Source organism: Lates calcarifer, linkage group LG4, assembly GCF_001640805.2.
Source record: "Lates calcarifer isolate ASB-BC8 linkage group LG4, TLL_Latcal_v3, whole genome shotgun sequence".
Classification (NCBI taxonomy): Eukaryota; Metazoa; Chordata; class Actinopteri; family Centropomidae; genus Lates; species Lates calcarifer.
Genome location: NC_066836.1, coordinates 8116917 through 8135713, shown reverse-complemented (window position 1 = coordinate 8135713; position 18797 = coordinate 8116917). Strand labels below are relative to the sequence as shown.

General features: G+C 37.8%; 2 protein-coding genes and 1 long non-coding RNA gene across 4 annotated transcripts; 2 read left to right on the top strand and 1 right to left on the bottom strand.

The window, feature by feature from the left end:
* Positions 1–1339: 1339 nt before the first annotated feature.
* On the bottom strand, positions 1340–4839 carry LOC108884140 (uncharacterized). Its single transcript, XR_001960986.2, has 4 exons — positions 4662–4839; positions 2389–2573; positions 2101–2139; positions 1340–1643 (listed from the first exon to the last, which is right to left on the bottom strand). It is a non-coding gene; the product is annotated as an uncharacterized LOC108884140 (long non-coding RNA).
* A 555-nt stretch (positions 4840–5394) lies between these two features.
* LOC108884139 (uncharacterized) lies at positions 5395–8878 on the top strand. The gene is made up of 4 exons (XM_018677810.2): positions 5395–5615; positions 5708–5755; positions 6651–6763; positions 7565–8878. Exons 1-4 carry the CDS (start codon positions 5579–5581, stop codon positions 7688–7690), a joined length of 324 nt encoding a protein of 107 aa, XP_018533326.1. The 5' UTR covers positions 5395–5578; the 3' UTR covers positions 7691–8878.
* Positions 8879–9028: 150 nt separating this feature from the next.
* On the top strand, positions 9029–18775 carry plxdc2a (plexin domain containing 2a). Of its 2 annotated transcripts, none has more exons than XM_018677808.2 (14): positions 9029–10470; positions 12591–12817; positions 13372–13515; positions 13763–13832; positions 14618–14740; positions 14862–14977; positions 15055–15154; positions 15252–15347; positions 15629–15710; positions 15969–16029; positions 16146–16374; positions 17267–17302; positions 17493–17656; positions 18203–18775. In XM_018677808.2, the coding sequence occupies exons 1-14, from the start codon at positions 10374–10376 to the stop codon at positions 18416–18418; spliced, it is 1761 nt and encodes a 586-aa protein (XP_018533324.1). In that variant the 5' UTR covers positions 9029–10373; the 3' UTR covers positions 18419–18775. The 2 variants fall into 2 exon arrangements, with proteins under 2 accessions (XP_018533324.1, XP_018533325.1); XM_018677809.2 differs by having other exon boundaries at positions 9029–10996.
* Positions 18776–18797: the final 22 nt, after the last annotated feature.

The window sequence follows — 18797 nt, the reverse complement described above, 5'->3', positions numbered from 1 at the left end:
CTGTACTATGACATATTTTCAATTTTTTTTGATGCTGTACTGACATTTTTTGACACCTATGACATTTTTTTGTACATTTTTTGATGCCCTACTATACTGACATTTTTTAAATTTTTTGACGCCCTACTATACTATGACATTTTTTACATTTTTTGACACCTTACTATACTATGACATTTTTTGACGCCTTACTATACTGTGACATTTTTTGACACCTTACTAGACTGACATTTTTTGATGCCCTGCTGAACTATGACATTTTTTGACGCCCTACTATACTGATATTTTTTACATTTTTTGACACCTTACTCTACTATGACATTTTTTTACATTTTTTTGATGCCGTATTATACTATGACATTTTTTAATTTTTTGACACCTTACTATACTGACATTTTTTGACGCCTTACTATACTATGACATTTTTTACATTTTTTGACACCTTACTATACTATGACATTTTTTGACGCCTTACTCTACTATGACATTTTTTAAAATTTTTTTGATGCCGTACTATACTGACATTTTTTGACACCTTACTATGACATTTTTTGATGCCCTGCTAAACTATGACATTTTTTGACACCCTACTATACTATGACATTTTTTGACACCTTACTATGACATTTTTTTGACGCTGTACTATGACATATTTTCAATTGTTTTTGATGCCGTACTGACATTTTTTGACACCTATGACATTTTTTTTTTTTACATTTTTTGACACCCTACTATACTATGACATTTTTTGACGCCTTACTCTGACATTTTTTTAAATTTTTTTGATGCCGTACTGACATCTTTTGACACCTTACTATGACATTTTTTTTTACATTTTTTGATGCCGTACTATACTATGACATTTTTTAAAATTTTTTTGACGCCTTACTATACTATGACATTTTTTGACGCCTTACTATACTACGACATTTTTTGACATTTTTAGACGCCTTACTCTACTATGACATTTTTTACATTTTTTGACACCTTACTATACTACGACATTTTTTGACATTTTTAGACGCCTTACTCTACTATGACATTTTTTACATTTTTTGACGCCTTACTCTGACATTTTTTGACACCTTACTATGACATTTTTTTTTTTCACATTTTTTGACACCTTACTCTACTATGACATTTTTTACATTTTTTGACGCCTTACTATGACATTTTTTGATGCCCTGCTAAACTATGACATTTTTTGACGCCCTACTATGACTTTTTTTTTCATTTTTTTTTGATGCCCTACTCTACTATATTTTTTGATGCCTTACTCTGACATTTTTTTACATTTTTTGACACCTTACTATACTATGACAACAATTAGATTAACTGGGTTACAGTAACAATAACCGTAACCCCAACCCTAACCCTAACATATCAGTTTTATGATATTAATACAAAAATAGAGGTACAAAACTTAAGTTACAAAACTTTATTGATTCTGTTCTCGACAACGTACAACAAAGACAATGATAGATGTTTGACCATTTGGAGACACTTTTGTTTTATTCCCTCACCTCACATTTAATGCAATGCTGAGCACACATGGTTATGCTTATGAAAAACGTATTAATCTCTAAAAACATTTAACTACTTTTGTTGTCCTCTTCAGGTGATGTGGTTTTCTCCTCATCCTCCTGCAGAGAAAGAACAAATTAATCACAGAAACTATCAGAAGCTTCTGCTCCTGTGGCTTAATTGCAAATATAAAGAAGAAAAAGAAAGTTTAATTGTCCCTCAAGTGCCTCTGACTACATACAACCTTTACTATTCTTGTTGCTTGTAATAATCCAAATTACCTCTTAAATTTGAGAGACAATATCACATTTTCTGACATTGACCACAAAGTATGTGACAGTTTCACCTTTATGTTAGATTACTATTACTTTTATATTACTGATTACTTTTACCATTAATATTAACTATTACATCATTCTTTCGACATTACTACTTCTAAATTACATTACTTCTGTTACTACTCGATTACTAGTACATATATTATTTTTATGTTGGAACTGAATAAATTATTTTTTATATGAGATTTCAGAATTTTTTATTGATCTGTTTTTTATAGAAATAAAAATGTTTTCTTACCTTCACCATTGGTGGCTCCTGTTGTTTTTGTGAATTCAGCTGAAACACATTGAACATTTGTTTTAAACCAGGTTTTTCCAAACACAACATTAATCAAAAATAACTACTACAAACAAGGCATAACTGGTCATTATCTTTTCAATACTTCACAGTAACAATCAATTCATCCTGTTCTTTGAACTGTTCTTACATCAACTATGTTAATAAACTTCACTCATGGGTTAAGTCCAGTTTTGAAAAATAATGATCTGTGTTGAGACAGTTGATGTAAAGCTGTTTCTGAATTACCTGGAAGCCTCTGTCCTGGTCTCAAAGAACTTTTTCATTTTACGAAGATCGTGGACGGTGTCTCTATGATCATCGACAATGTCCCTGATCGCATGCAATGCTGTCGAATCAGTGACCCCTCTCTCTGCCGATTCTTGTGCAGGTCTCTACGAAGCATGGATGATGATGTGGTGAGGTGGTGACACCTGGAGGAAATCAAAGAGAAACATACAAAGGAAAATTATCAGTACACTATTACCCATTTCTCATTAACATTTTAACAATGAAAACATAGATAAATATTCAACATGACAGCTGAACCAGAACATTTTTCAAACATTAGAGGGCTGTTTCAGAAAATGAGCAGTTGACTGTCATCACCTCCTGAAGAACCAACAACAACAAATATTTGGGAAAAAAGTAAAATGATTATTAATTGCGTGTCTATCAACTAATCACAGAAGTAGGCATGTTTGTTACTGTGAACTGCACAAGAATAACAAACATTAACAGTTCAGTAAATTTTTGAATGCAGGATTTTAACTTGTGTTGTTTATTATACTTCAGTATAAAGTCAGAGTATTTCTTCCATCACAGACAATCACATACAGAATCACTATTTCTCATTTCAGCCTCCTTCTTTTTAAAAATGTCTTTGTTTTGAGTTGTTTAAGTTTAATGAATAAAAACCAAATTTACAAAGGTCTTAACGGCAGCTTATGTGAAAAAGTTTGATCAAATAAGTGTAGAACTGGTCATTATTGTAAAGATACTTTTAAAATAACCCTCTGACCAACAATTAAAATTAACACTTATGAACAACTCACGAGACATTTCAAAATGCACCTGCATTGTTGTGCATTTTGTGACTTTCAGTCAAATTAAAGAATCAAAGTTTCTTAAAAATATAGTGGTAAAATCTTGTCTCATCCTCATGATATTTTTTGACCATTTTTAACGCCTTACTATACTATGACAATTTTTGACATGTTACTATGACATGTTTAACACATACACATAATAAAGAATTTCTGATCATGTACAATCAAGCTGAAGTTAAGATATTTTTCAATCCTATTTTGACTGATCCTGACATATTTATGCCTTACTATACTATGACATTTTGATGTCTTACTATAATGTGACATTTATAGTTCTGTTTTGGATTACTATTACTTCACCATTGCTTTTACATTACAAATTACTTTTACTGTTACCTCTAATATTAGATTACTTTTCCCATTACATATTATTTTTCATATTACATATTACTTCTAAATTTACAGCTAACTTTTACTGTTGCAAACTACATCTATTAACAGATTACCTTGACCATTACAACTTATTTCCGATATTGCCATTCACTTTTACATTATTTTAATCTCAGCTCATACATTGTGACCTACTCTTGTGGAGGAGCGGAGAGTTAAAATCTAGTCTAAATTTCAAGCTTGTATTTACCACAGAACTGAGTTCAATAACTGAGTTCAGTAATCAAGTCAACACTAACAAATTTGTAATCAATAATATGCACAGTAGGTGATCAGTGGATGGCTATGGACAGATTACTACCACAAACCGACAAAGACACTCAAAACGACACACAGAAACACAAAATGGCCACAAATAAAAGTTAAATGACCTGGATTTTCATGAAACTATGAAGACACAATATAATGCAAAACAAGCACAACAAAGCTGATCATTAGTAGATGTAAGACAGCCGGCTAGAGACGCAAAACGATGCAATGCCACCACAAATGGTCATGATATCGACATGATAATCCGCCATAAAATGTCTTAAAATGACAAAGCAGCAGCAAAATGTCTACAAAGTAATTGTAAAGGGACGCAAACGGAGCTGTGAACGGACAAACTGACAACTAAACAGTTACCACCCTCCACCATTCATGTCAGGGACGCTTTATTCACAGAAACACAAACCCGCTTTAACCCACGCAAATAAAAACGACGACAAAAAGGAAGAAAGCCAAAAAGACATCACTAGAGGATAAGGCTAATGCTAACACTCGCCACTAATGCTGTGCTAACACCCAGCTGTAAAACAGCCAGGTAGAAACACAAAATGACATAAAATGGCCACAAATAGTCACACGTTAGGTGCCCACAACTCATGTCAGGGACGCCTCAGTCACAGAAACACAAGCACACTCTTACCTACGCGATATAAACGCCTGAACATTGAATTAAAAGATATCATTACAAGGTAATGCTAATACTCACGCTCCCCGATTAGGTCAATACTGACGCTAGCTGCTAACTGTTAGCCTTACCTTTGCGCCGGAAGTGTGTTGTCCACTCTCAATCGTGTTCGACAAAAAGCAACTCCAGAGTTTGTTTTAGCATCCAGGCCTCCGTAACAAACACGTTTTCTAACAGTACCAGCAAACAGAGGCAATTCGTCAAACTTGGCTTAAATCTGTTTTCCGACCTCGTTTCTCCGCCTCTCTGTGCTCCCATAGCCAATTACAAGACACGTCGCGACCAATGACGACATACGTCAGCTAACATTGGCAGAATAACGCTGGTCCGCCTAACAACTGCCTCTGATTAGTCTGAAAATACATCCAAAAGTCGGAGAGAAGCCTTACTACACGTATTTTAAAAATCAGGGTACAGCCATGAATAAATACCAAAAAGAAAAAAAATTGTTAGTGTTGTTGTCTTTGTCAGACAGAGAGGCGTGCTTACCTCTGTTTCTGTACTGCAATCATGTAGGATCTAAAGAAACCTCTGGAGCTGTCTGACATTTAAGAGCATTTTTAAGACAAAAAAAAAAAAACTTTTCTCAAAATATTTTTTATACCAGAGTTTGTGAGCAGGAGTGAAAATGGGGAATTTTTGCTCTCTATCTTTCACTCAAGTCCAAAATTTTACTTTCAGCAGTTTGATAAATACAGGCTCAGGTTGTTAAATAATCTGAAATTTGGAAATGAGATGCAAAGAATTGGGATGTGCAGCCCTCCCTCTCGCTCCATCTCACTCAGTGTTTTTTCACTTTCAGACTAGCGCCGACATGCAGACACGTTGTACCACAACCATAAAATAGACAGACATTGCTTTAAGCCTGGCAGGCGCTCTAAACCATGTGAGACATGTTACAGTGAACGGAGCGACCCCTTTTACATGTGACTAAACACACAGGGAGCTGCAGGAAGCGTCTGAGAGCGACGGCTACACGGAGAGAACAATGGGAGTAAACGTTGAAACCATTAAACCAGGAGACGGTGAGTATTTTTTAAATTCCAACAATCGATATGTTAATGTTATATCTCCTTTTGTGGAAACGTGATTTCAAACCTGTGTTTTCCCCTTTTAGGAAAGACTTTTCCGCAGAAAGGACATACTGTTACCGTGCACTACGTTGGTAAGACATGGTCAAAGGTTATTTCATTCACCCACTTTGACTTGAAATAGAAACTACTACTCGCTCAAATATAAACTTTTGGGGGGTTTTAAACGGAGCCTTAAAAGAGTGGTGTTGTTTCACAGTTGTGAAATGCCGGTTGTTTGCTTTCTTGCCACGACTAAGGCGAAGAGATTGGTGCCACTCGTGTGAATGAAGCTAACATTGCAGCCATGATGCGGTTATCTTAGCCTTGCTTAGCCGACCTATTTTAGCTTAGCACGGATACAGGAAACGATGGGGGGAAGCTAATAGCCTGGCCGTGTCGTAAATCTGCTCGAGAGTACTCCTAAAGCACACCAGCTCACAGGACATAACTCGCCTTTTAAAAACGAAATGTAAAATCGGCAATGCGCCGGCTCGAGCCAGGCTAGCAGTTTCGATTCATTTTCAGTCTTTGTGCTAAGCTACACAATGCTTACGGGCTCGCGTCTGTAGCTACGCTACGAATGCTCAGACATGAGCGAGGTACCGCGCCTCTCATCACAAATTGTCGAATTATTCCTTTAATTGGAGAAATTCTGCCCCAGTGTTTGCACCGACTGATGTATTTAACACTCAGTCGCGTTGTAACCGAACAAACACACTGGAGTTTTAACGTTTATGGAGGAATTACGTAATCATAGGACGTATGGTTGTGTGTATGGCAAATAAATACTATTTTCTGCTTCTGCTTCTGAAGCCTTACATTTGAGTAGTTTGACCTAGGAAATAATTGGTACATTTATTTTGAAAGTTACTTCAGTTAACTGATTATTTAAGCAGTTGCCTTTTATTTTTCTCTTGATCAGCCAATCAATTAATTGACTAATGGTCACAGCTCTGATAGACCTTTCTTTTTGTTGTTGCTGAATAGGCACACTGCCAAATGGAGAAAAGTTTGACTCCTCCAGGGACCGGGGACCTCCCTTCCAGTTCAAACTTGGACTGGGTCAAGTAATTCGTGGTTGGGATGAAGGTGTAGCTCAGGTAAGGAGGGGAACTTTAAAGGTGCAATTGACTAATTGTACACACTAACATTAGTTTACTTTTTGTGGGGATTACTACTTAGCCTGTGAAATAAGGCTGGGCTGAGGTGAAATGGGGAAAAAAATGAACCCTTTATTTTATGTCTGCCAGGATTAAAACATGATTGACGCATCACGCCTAATGTGCAAGACTTTTCAGCTGGAATAATAAAATACCTGCACCACTTGCAAGGCCTGTCATGGTTATGCATATTAAAGAAATATAAATTATGCATACAGCCATGGACTGTCAGTACCAGAGGATTTACCAATGCAGAGAACTGTCATCCACGTCCATAAATCAGTTTCTGCACAGGCAGAGCAGAGGTCAGCTCAGTGATTCATCTGCTGTTGCTTGTGCTTTCTTGACATCTGTCTGACAGACTGAACAAAGCAAAAACTGCACACTGGTCCATAGACTTTCATGGCATCAGCTCTAGTAAATGAATATAACACAAACTGAACGCACAGATAAGTGTGCAGAGTCTGTTCTTCTGTCCCCTAAATTGTGCTGGTGTATTCACTTTGCGATAGCCAGAGCCAGCTAGCCACCTGGAGCCATGAGTAACCTGCAGCAGGTTCTCATATTGTGTAACTACTCACATTTTAATTTGCCAGACATCTGGTAAATTAAACAGGACATCTGAGTCTTCTGCAGTGATATTGAGCTTGTAACCCTTTAACAGATGTCAAAAGCACAACTTAGCTGCTCAATGTTAAAAGCACAAACATTGATATAACTTCCTCTCCACCTCCTCCACAGATGAGCGTCGGCCAGGTGGTAAAGCTGACCTGCTCGCCAGACTACGCGTACGGCACCAAAGGATACCCACCCATCATCCCACCAAATTCCACTCTCATCTTCGAGGTGGAGCTTCTGAAATGCTGAGTGTTTAAGATGAAGGTTGCTCTTCAGAGTGTTTTTTTTTTTTTTTTCATTCCACCCACACCTCTGTCACAAATTAACTAAAATTAAAGGTGCTGTCAGTAGCATTTATATACATGGGTAAATCATTATAGAAACAATTTTGATATCCTGGTGTAATTGAGACAGATGACTAACAAATGAAACCATGCCAGTCTTATCAATGGTGCTAAGATGACACTCTAAGGACATCATAGGAATAGTATGACATTTTGGGGGAATATGTCTGTCTGCTCTCTTGCTGAGATTTACATCAGAAAATCAGTAACATTCTCAGATCAGCCTGCCAGCACTGCTCAAGCTCAGTTATTATTACATAACATCTTGTTTGCTTAAGCCATTCAAAAACCAAAGTGTCAGCCAACTGATTGACTTGGTGCAGGCAGCTAAGCTCTTATCTGTAGCTTTACCAGACGGACACCAGTGGTATCAATCTTATCATCTGACCCTTGGCAAGAAACCACCCCCGAAATGTCAAATTATTCCTGTAAAATTAAATCCAACATATAGTGAAGTAAAGTTTCAGGATTTATTTGGCCTTCATTCTTATATTTGCCTGTAAAATCTTTGACTCATCCTTCAGCTGTTAAATAGCACAAAAGATGCATGATGGAACAAGAGCAAAAAACAAAGCAATTTTAGAAAGAGTGAGCCAGTGGCACTAAATTTATGTTGGAGGATGCCAGTCTTCTTAGCCAACATCTTATTTGTTTATAAGTCTTTATTCCAATGTCTCAAAAGTAGTGTGGTAATGATTTTTAATGTCAAAAATGCACAGGTAACACCTTTTAATTTAAAAAAAAATCAGCATGAATTTTCCCTTCAATAGATGCATTGAGTTGGCAGCTTAAACTTTGACACAATGTAAAGAGATTTCTTGTATGTTTGAAAACAATAATGGCTCATAATTTAATTAGTTTTTCATCCTTACTTGTGTTGCCATTGATAAAATTAGGAACAGATTTGGAAGTCAGTTCCTTAAACTATACTCTTAGATCTTTTTTGTCAAGTTATAGGCCTGAAGTGCTCTTGTATTATGTCACAATTCTTAACATATTTTTTTCTGCTAATGTTTTATTTCTCAGTGTGTCATCTGTTAGAAATTGTCTTATCTGTGGGTATTGCAATCTTACATTAAAAAACAAAACCGTATACCATATGTAAGTTTCATTCATGGTCACATTTAACATGTCATATACACAGCAATACATGTAAGGACACATTTGTTTTTAAATCCACCCTGTTAACAAATCTCCTTAGACACAAATTGTGCCCAAGAATGTTGAGGTTATTTACTTTCTTTCCAGGCAGTACCTCAGATTTGTCAACCACTGCTGCACCAGAACTAAAATTTAAGTGTGTTGTTGGTGTCCTGTTTCGATGTTGGCAAGGACTGACACCTTAAAATATTTACCTCGGAGGCATTGCCACATCAGGCTTTAGCTGTGTTTTCATGAAAATAATGTCAAACTGGATTCTTCTCTGTGGGTTTAGAGGGATTGCACTTGTACTCAACTAGGTCAGACACAAATATTACATTTTTTTTTTTACTATCCCACAGTCACTGGATAAATTTAGTTAGCAGTTACTCTGCAGATTCAGATTAATTTTACAATTTAAAACCAACAAATAACCTATAATAATTTAAGATGAGGCTTTATTATAATACTCCCCTCCAAATCAGTTAACACGAATTAGCAAGACAAAGAAATCTACATAAATAACAAAATGGATGAAAATTAGAAAATGAATCTTTAAAAAAATACAATTTATAAGCTATTCTCAAGCAAGTACAACCATTTTCAGTCTGCTAATATTTATTTAACTATAAAATCCTCAACAACAAAATTGTTTTTTCACCTCTTTTTAAAGACTGTATGCTATTTTAATTGAGCAATTTACCATAATATATAGTAATAGTAACAATATACCAATAAGCAATATAGTATATAAAATATAGCATATGTTATTCATGTAATGGCTTAATACGTGTCTGGTTTTATAGATCTATTGTGACTGTGGCGCACTTTTGCATGTTAATATACGCTATCCCAAAAGTAGGATATTCAGAGTCTCAACTGTATATCATTACACTGAGGTATTATTAACCATACTCCAGCGACATCTAGTGGTGAAAAACTGGAATTATATTAGGGATTTCTGCTGCCTTCACTTCCTTCTTGAACCAAACATTGAGGTGTGAAATTTGAAAGAGTGACAACACTTAACTTTATTATATTTTCTCCAAGTTTTCAGCACATTTATTTGATGTGTGCTAGTTATTCTTTTATTGTGTGTTTACATTATATGTATTCCGCGTTTGTGCTTATTATGTTGACTATTACGACAGCACTTGAAAGCACCGCTCATGCTGGCACAGGCTCTCATCAACAGTACTGTTTCATTCCGCTGAGGACCGGACTAGTGCACAGTTATGTTTGCGGACAATTTAAAAGTTGAACGTGGAGGTTAACCGAGAAACTTTACGTTAGGCTATTTCAGTAATTACAGTACTTTTTTGTCTCTGGACAGCTACTAGCATTGAGAGGTTGGATGGTCCTGGTCACTATAACTAGCGCAAATTCTCATTGCGCTTATTCGTGAGTTACTTTGCGAATTGAAGCTGTTTCACGAAGTTAGAGGAAGAATGGCGGTGACCGTGACAAAGACAGTTCATCTCATTACAGGATTGGTCATTGTCTTCCAGTTTCAAATAAGCTTCATGAAACTAAAACCTGCCAGTGGTAAGTCATAAAAAATATGTTGAATACGCAAATAACGTGCGTTGTTTGTTGGCAAACGTTAGAAACTATAGGTCAGTTTGCGCTACACTATATAAAGTGTAACAATATAAACTGTCTAAAAAAATATTTGTGCCTATTGTTTTTATTTATTCGCGTTAAGTTCTTAGATATAATTTAATTACCATCCATTTAAGGCAGTACACTAACTAGCTAACTAACCGTAACTTAGGTAATATGCGTCATTTTATGTCATTCGCGCGGGGATTCCGTAAAATTTTAGTAATTTTCGTCATATTTCATATCTACATTTTACCATCATTATATTTACTTGTAGTCTGTGTTTGTTATACCTCCAACCAGCAGGTGGAGAATTGTTATTTTGAGGGCGCTGAGGGAAACTAATTGAAGGTGTAGTCAGGTTCAGGTGTGTTGCTGCTGCTTTGAGAGGAAGTGTTTGTGGTTTTCTATTCTCAGTGCAACATCTTAAATCAGAAGGCAACATGGGACTATTATGCAAACACAACTGGTAAGCTGTACTGAACTTTGATGAATGTGACTTTTGTTGATCTACAAACTGGGTATTTCAACTAAATCCTACATTGTAGCAGCCGCTCAGTGGCAGTAGCAGTCACTATAATTGTTTGATATAGGTACTGTCCTTTGTTACCTATAAAACTGCCCTGTCCTGTTGACATCTGCACCACTAGAAATTATGTAGCATGTCACACCAACACATAGGTGGAGGGTTATGAGGCCTCTGGAGCCACAGGGCCACAATGTGACAGAAATATAGACACAACACCCACTGCTGTCCAGCCTCACATGCCTGGTCCTGGCGCTGCTGGTGTGAAGAATGTCGAGCATGCTTTCACCGTCTGCTGTGAAGGGAGAAGCCAGGACGGCACTGTTGTCACTGGAGGGGCAGGATGCCGTGCATGGTTGCCACATGGCGCACGCTGAGGGATTGTTTATGTCCTGTTGCATGTGAGAAGAAGACGCAGGGGTCAGTTTACTGGTGTTTGAGATGTTAAAAAAGGTATGCTGCAAGGCTGTAGATTGTGGTTCTGTTGAACTGTTTTGCATTATAGTAAGAGATGTCTCTATAATTTTGTTCATGTAAACATCTCAAACTAAAATGCAACACAGTTAAACAACATTGTAATTTACATCCTCCAAAATTACCAAAAATTAAACCAAAACATTTTAAAGAAAAAAATACGACATTATAAGCGGTGTGAAAGTAGGGTTTTTGCAAGTCTGTTGCATAAGACTGCATTAAGTTTGGCTAGGTGTACCTAATAAACTGCCAGATGAGTGTAAATGACATTTACAGATAAGAATTCCAGTGGGATTGAGTGATGTTTGGCCGCGTTTGTAATACTGACCCACCAGTGGAGTGGTGCTTGTTAGGGGGTCATCAAGGACCAGGAAATATTAAACACGATTTCCCAGCGCCTGAGGAAACGCTGTTTTGTCCTCTGTTAAAGATATTAAATTGTCAATGACTTTAAGAATCTGGAACAAGGAAATGTTTGGCAGTTGAGAATTTTTTGATTTGCAGAATACTGAGTTATGCTATTTTGTTTGGGTTTATGAGTTGCCTTGTGGTTTTTCTTCTTAATGGTTTTTATTTTTTATGTGAGAGTTTAATATTTAGATTTTATGGATTTGTTTTGGGTCTGAGTGTTGATTCAGGAACTTTGAGGAAATGTTGGCTGAGTGTGTTTAGGCTTAGTTGTGGTCAAACTTTTAAGTCCACGAGAGCTGTGGTTGCCTAGTTTTCTTTTGTTATTTTTTTTCCTTTGTTTTATCTTTATGTTCATAACAAAATACTGTAGATAATTCTCATGTTGATCAGTTTATCAGTGAATTCATTAATGGCATAACAGTCAAATTTGTAAAAAAAAACAAAAAACTAATTATTTTACCTTGAATATAAAAAATGTGTTGAACCTATGTTTGTATTAAAAGTGCTATAAACTGCCTCAATATCATCAGCAACTCACATCTCTGCATTTTAATTTTAGTGTTTGTATAATAATCTCCTCTTAAATAAAATTTTTTTAAAAAGGAATCGCAGCAGTAACTTACCTCCCGCTCCATCGTCTTTGTGTCCTAAGGAGTCTGCCGTACCAACATGCAGGGGCTGCCTTCTCCAGAAGGAAGGCTGCATGTAAACGTTGGGAGTCACAAGCCCAGGGAGAGGAGATCGGTGTCCAGGCCCAGGTCTGGGGCCCCTAGGTGGGTTGCAGATAAGAGGGGCCACTACAGAGACCAGCACCAACCAGAGGAGTTGGATCCAGACCTGCTGATGGAGGAGCAACACGACAACTCTACACAGATTGTGGTAAGCTCATTCCACAGCCAAGAAAATGTTTATGAGATGGAGGAAAAGATGGGAATTTGAACTTTCAGTGGTATTAGTTGGGGACATAATTTGAGAAGCAGCTGTTGGAAAGTGGGGGAGTTAGACTGTAACAAACAAACACTGCATACACGTTTCATAACTCATGGAGGAAAAATTATTCTGAAACCAGGACATAATCTTATTTTTAGAAAAGGAAAAAGGGATTTCAGTTGTTACTAAATTGTTTGTGGATTGTAAAGTCTCAGATGTATGATGATGACTAAATAAGTATTTAGTAGTATGTAAATATTTGGCATATTGTTAAATCCTTATTTATGTATGCCTGCTGCTCTGAGCACTATAAAGTATAACAGCTAAAAGTTCATTTTCTGAAAGGTAATGAGATTTGGATAATGTAAAATAAAATACATTTTTGGGATCTACTGTGAATCGGGTGTACTATGGAGACCTAGCAAACAAAGTAAAAGACAGAGGGAGAAATGGGAATACATAGTGTATGTTTAATGGATTTGAATGCCCATATTTTTGGACAGGACATTGATCACGCCTACTACACATCTAAAATCTACGGTACTGGAGACACAGCCAGTAAAGAGCTGTGGGTGAACACTGACACGATGGAGGAGGATGAGTGGAAGGTCTGTGGCTTCCTGTCCAGCGCCCACAGACAGGCTGAGGTATGAAATCAGTCTCTGGGAATAAATGGGACAATCAGTCTTTTATGCAAATTAACCATCGGCTATAGAGGACATTTAGAAGGCAGCTGTCATTGGACTTTAATTTACTGGGACTTACTTGAGTAAGAATGTATCATGTTAGAACAAAAGAAGTAAAGCTTTATTTAAAGTGTTTACATTATTGGTGTATGTAACCAATGGTTCTGGACCATTTTTAATATACATATTTGCCTATGTTTGCTTCCAGAGAGTGAATCTTTCCTTTGACTTTCCTTTCTACGGACATACACTAAAAGAAATCACAGTGGCAACTGGAGGTGAGTCTAGCTCAGAATTGACTATCCGTTTTATCCCGTGGACATTTAGTTTTAGCGAGAGGACAAGCAGTTTAAGCCTGAGGAGGTTCAGTTTTACCCAGAGGACATTCAGTACAGGTAGGGTTAGGATCAGGGCCAAGGTCAGGGGTCAAAAATGTCATGGTATGATATATCATACATATATGCTAGAGATGGTCAAAATGTTATAGTATAGTATGACATAAAAAAGAAGGTGGTTCAGTTTTAGCCCGAGGACATTCAGTTTCCAACCCCAGCCCTGACCCTGATTTCAACTCCAACCCTAAACTGACCCCAACCCTCATGTAATATGTCACAGTATAAAAAAATCATCAAATATAATATGTCATAAAAAACTTATGACTTTTTTATTTCATGTCAGAAAAAATGTCAAATTAGAGTAAAAATGTCAGTGTAGCGTGCCATAAAAAACATCATCGTATAGTATGTCATAAAAAAATGTCAGTATGTCACTAAAACATTGTGGTATGTGATTAAAAATGTCAGTGCAAAACCGTCATAGTGTGAAATCACTATGATGGTAATCGTATCCCATAATCGTTCAGTATAGAGCTACATTATATGAATTAGAATGAATTTTGTAGTAGAGTGAAGTTAAATATGCCTGCGGGGGCTGAGTGGGAGATCTGGTAGGCAGGAGGGAGGGGCCCTTTGTCTCATAGGTTGACCATGATTAAATATTGTGAATTCTTCCTGGATTCCCTACAGCTGACTGATGGCAACCTCTGCATGTTTGTCTCTTGCAGGTTTCATTTACACTGGGGATATAATCCACCGGATGCTCACAGCTACTCAGTACATCGCCCCTCTGATGGCTAACTTTGACCCAAGCCTTTCCAAAAACTCGACTGTGTTTTACTGTGATAATGGTAAAAGAGACAGAGAGTTTACATCACCATAATTCCAATATCATTAATTGTTGGTCCGCTGTATAATATTTTTATGAAATATGTGTGCACGGTTGTGCATGTGTTCACGTCTACCCTTTAGGAACTGCACTAGTGGTTCAGTGGAACCAGATTCACCTCCAGGACGTCTCTGTGGGAGCGTTCACCTTCCAGACTGTTCTGCACAGCAATGGACGGATTGTCTTTGCATACAAAGAGGTGACATTTCTTCTCTTTCTCAGGGTTTTCTTTTAATACAAAATTCATTTTACCAGCTCTTTCTTTGTCTCTCGTAGATTCCCGTTGACATCAGTGAAATCAGTACTGAGAATCATCCTGTCAAAGTGGGCTTATCGGATGCTTTTGTTGTGCTTCATGAGATCGAGCAGATCCCAAGTAAGTGGCAGATTTCTTACTATATTTTTTAGCAGCCAACAAAATGTCAGATATCACCAATAACTGAAAACATAATATCTTTACTGACATGTTCCAGATGTTCGCCGGAGAACTATTTATGAGTATCACAAAGTCGACATCCTGAAGTCCAAAATCTCCAACTCTACAGCTGTGGAGATGCTACCTCTGCCTAGTAAGTTGATCCACTTAAAAGCACACTGTTTCCCTCTTCATAAATACTAACCTCATAATGTTCCATTATTAAGTCATTGTTTTACCTATTTTAAAAAGCCACAGTTTACTGTACTAAAAATTACTAACTAAAACTAGCAAGTTTATAGAAACTGGTAATAGTAACTGTTGCAAGTTTTCCCTTCCCTGCAAAACACTTTAAAAATGGATTCAGGTTTTATTTTCAGAGGCGAAAGCCGTCTCTTCCTCCTACCTCTTCACTGTTTATTCTCTCATTCTCAGCATGTCTCCAGTTCTCCAGCTGTGGTCCATGTGTCACTTCTCAGATTGGCTTTAACTGCAGCTGGTGCAGTCGGCTACAAAGGTAAACTGGAAAAGCACACAGAGAGCACATACCACTGAGAAGGTTTCACATTCCTTGAAAATGTAATTTAATGAGTAAATGCTTCTGAATCCATTAAAATACACAAATATACAAAGACAGCATGGCGTCACCGGCAATGACATTAAATACATAATGTATTTTAACACTAAAGGTTTGAATTTAGATGACAAAATTTTTCTACATGCTGCCTTCTTCATTGAAGTATGAATAGTAATTACAGTCCTAACCCTATCTCAGGTGCTCAAGTGGCTTTGATCGGAATCGGCAAGACTGGGTTGACCTCGGCTGCCCGGAGGAGGTGCTCGTTATTTTTGCAATTCAGTAAACTACTTGAAAGTTTAATCAACATAGAATTTAATGACATTTCTGTCTTTCTGCACAAAAGAAGCTGATACTGATGTTTTCTTTGTTCAGAGACGGGATCCCAGGTGTCTCCGGATAACAGAGGTCTCAAACACCACATCTCCCCACCTGACGCATACGACCACTCCTGTCACAGCTACCACAGCACAGCAGAGGACCTCCAGCATGACCTCCACCTCCCTCAGCAGGATGTCCACAGTCACTAACCCCTCAACCCACAGCAGCACAAGCAGAAAAATAACGTCCACTCCACAGCCTCCTACCAGCAAACCTGCAGAAGGTAAAACTGACAAAAGTCTTTCAAATCATCTGTAGTGAAGTCCACATCTTATTTTATTCATACTAAAGCTACAAAGTCCTGTCTCCTTTGAGACAGATCACAGCTCAGAGCAGCACATGCGTCACGACCATCTGATGAATTAATGTTTGTTGTCATTGCACAGTATCCACGCCCAGTGTGTTCTGTAAGCTCTGACAGTGTGAGGGTCAAGTGGTCAGCTATTTCCCAGGCCTCTGTCAGCTCATAGCTGAGCGTATACAGCGCCATGTTAAATACTGCATAGTGTCCTCAGCTACTGAAGGATGACTCAATATATGTGTATCACTCTGTGGCCTGGTCAGAGTATGGGAGGGCTGTTATTTTTGGCTGTAGTGGCCATTGTTTGTAAAAAAAAAAACAAAAATAGAGAAGACTACAGCGCCCTACTCGAAAACTGATTCAAACTGAGTTTGTTTGCTTCCTGAATGGGATAAATGTAGACATCAACTCTAAGGCACTCTCTTTAAAAATGATTAAAAATGCCTTTATTATTTTGTGACCATGCCATAATAATTAAGCCATTTTAATAGAATGCTTTAGAGTTTTCAAGGATTTTGAAAACTACAGTAGTTATTTTACTGCTTTTACAAAAGTAGAATGAAAGGCACTTGATTTTTATTATTAAGTAAAAAGTAACTGAAGGTCTTCAAAAATGGAAAAACTGAAACTTGGTTTAATTGTTCACTGTTACTGGTGCATGTGAGGAGCAACAGGATGTGCTGTTTACATTAGATTTTACCTGAAGTCAAGTACGTTAACAACTCAAAAAAGTTAATACAAAATCACTGATTTTAAAAACTAAAACAATAACAAGTACTCAAGAAATGTTTTACATTTGTTTTGTTTTTTCTAGATGACACAAAGATCTCCTTGCATATCAATGAAACACGTAAGTCATTCATTATCTACTTTACTTTACTGTGTTTTCTGTAGTTGCAATCATCAAACTATCGGGGCCACCGCACTGATCTGTATAGAAATTTTTGACAGAGATTACATTATCGCTACACAAAACTTTCAGTACAGCTGTCAGTATATTTGAATCTGACTCACCGCGTGTCGTCTTCGCCTCTGTACAGCACGAGACAAGGAGAACACAGACACAGGAGAGAGTAATGAGCGGCTGCAGATCGGTCTCCTGGCGGGCGTCATCGTGGTGATGGTCATCATGGCAGCAGCTGTCCTCCTGTCTGTTTACATGTACAACCACCCCACTTCCAGTGCAAGCCTCTTCTTCATGGAGGTCAGTGACACACAGCTGCTGTTTACCTCTGTACGTCACATGTTGAACAACTGAGGTCCTAATTTTCCATGGTATCAATACTCGATTGCTAATCAGTTTTGCTTTTGGCACCATGGTTTCCCTACTATAATTTGGCCGTAACTTAAGAATTCACACACCAATTAACTGCAACTACACTGACTGATAGAGGCATACGACTGTGAAGCAGTCATTCTTGTCTTAAGTTAAACAGCTTTTGTTCCATACACATGCAGGTCAACTCATCAGAGAAAATGGTGGCACATCAGGTGAACAGGGGAGGTGCTGGACGAGTTCAAATCCAGATTTGGTGGATAAATGCGCGAAGGCCAATGTTGTCCGACACCCACCCTATTCACCTGATTTGGCCCCTCAGACTAAAGAGCTGAACTGCATGTGAATGTAAAGAGAGCTGTTTAACTCATCTCCTTCTACCCTAGCCTACAAATGTATTTTATCAGCCCCTGGATACAAATTTTCCTTTTGCAGTCCCACTTGTGTATTAATTTGCTGTTAATCTCCCCACAGCGGCGGCCGACCCACTGGCCAATCATGAAATTCAGACGGAGGTCTGGTCGCCCTTCGTACGCCGAGGTGGAGGCTGCCGGTCAGGACAAAGACGGCACGTTGGTCATTGACCCCAAACAGTCTTTTGTCATGTCAGACCGACGAGAGAGCGAACAGAAAGAGGGATTCATAGTTCCTGATCAGAGGGAGCGCTTCCTAGTCTCTGAGAGCTCCTGACCAAAACTACATATCCCAGAAGGCTTTGGGGGGGATGGAGCTGGTTCTCTATGTGAGTTTGCATTCCTTCTTTGAATGCTGTTAACATTTTTCAATTTAGCTGCTGCTCAAGTTTACTTCAAGGACAGAATTTGAGCATTCAGAGAGGAAAATGTCAAAACTCTGAGGAACTTCTGTCTACAGATTATTTAATGTAACAGTTTGGTGAACCACAGAACTGTTTTCACACATAAAGGAAGAAAGTACTCGGATAAAAACTTGTTTTTACCTTGCTCAGGTCATTCACTCGTGTTTACTGCAGCATCACCTCTCGCTCTGTGCGACACTCTGAGATCTTTTCTGTCAAAGGCGGACGATATTTTTCCTTCCCACACCTACT

Coding starts and splice junctions, on each gene's coding strand:
- LOC108884139 (XM_018677810.2), top strand. CDS start 5,579: ATGGGAGTAAACGTTGAAACCATTAAACCAGGAGACG. Junction 5,616..5,707: donor AACCATTAAACCAGGAGACG/GTGAGTATTTTT, acceptor TTCCCCTTTTAG/GAAAGACTTTTCCGCAGAAA. Junction 6,764..7,564: donor GGGATGAAGGTGTAGCTCAG/GTAAGGAGGGGA, acceptor CCTCCTCCACAG/ATGAGCGTCGGCCAGGTGGT.
- plxdc2a (XM_018677808.2), top strand. CDS start 10,374: ATGGCGGTGACCGTGACAAAGACAGTTCATCTCATTACAGGATTGGTC. Junction 12,818..13,371: donor ACAACTCTACACAGATTGTG/GTAAGCTCATTC, acceptor ATTTTTGGACAG/GACATTGATCACGCCTACTA. Junction 17,303..17,492: donor CTTGCATATCAATGAAACAC/GTAAGTCATTCA, acceptor GCCTCTGTACAG/CACGAGACAAGGAGAACACA.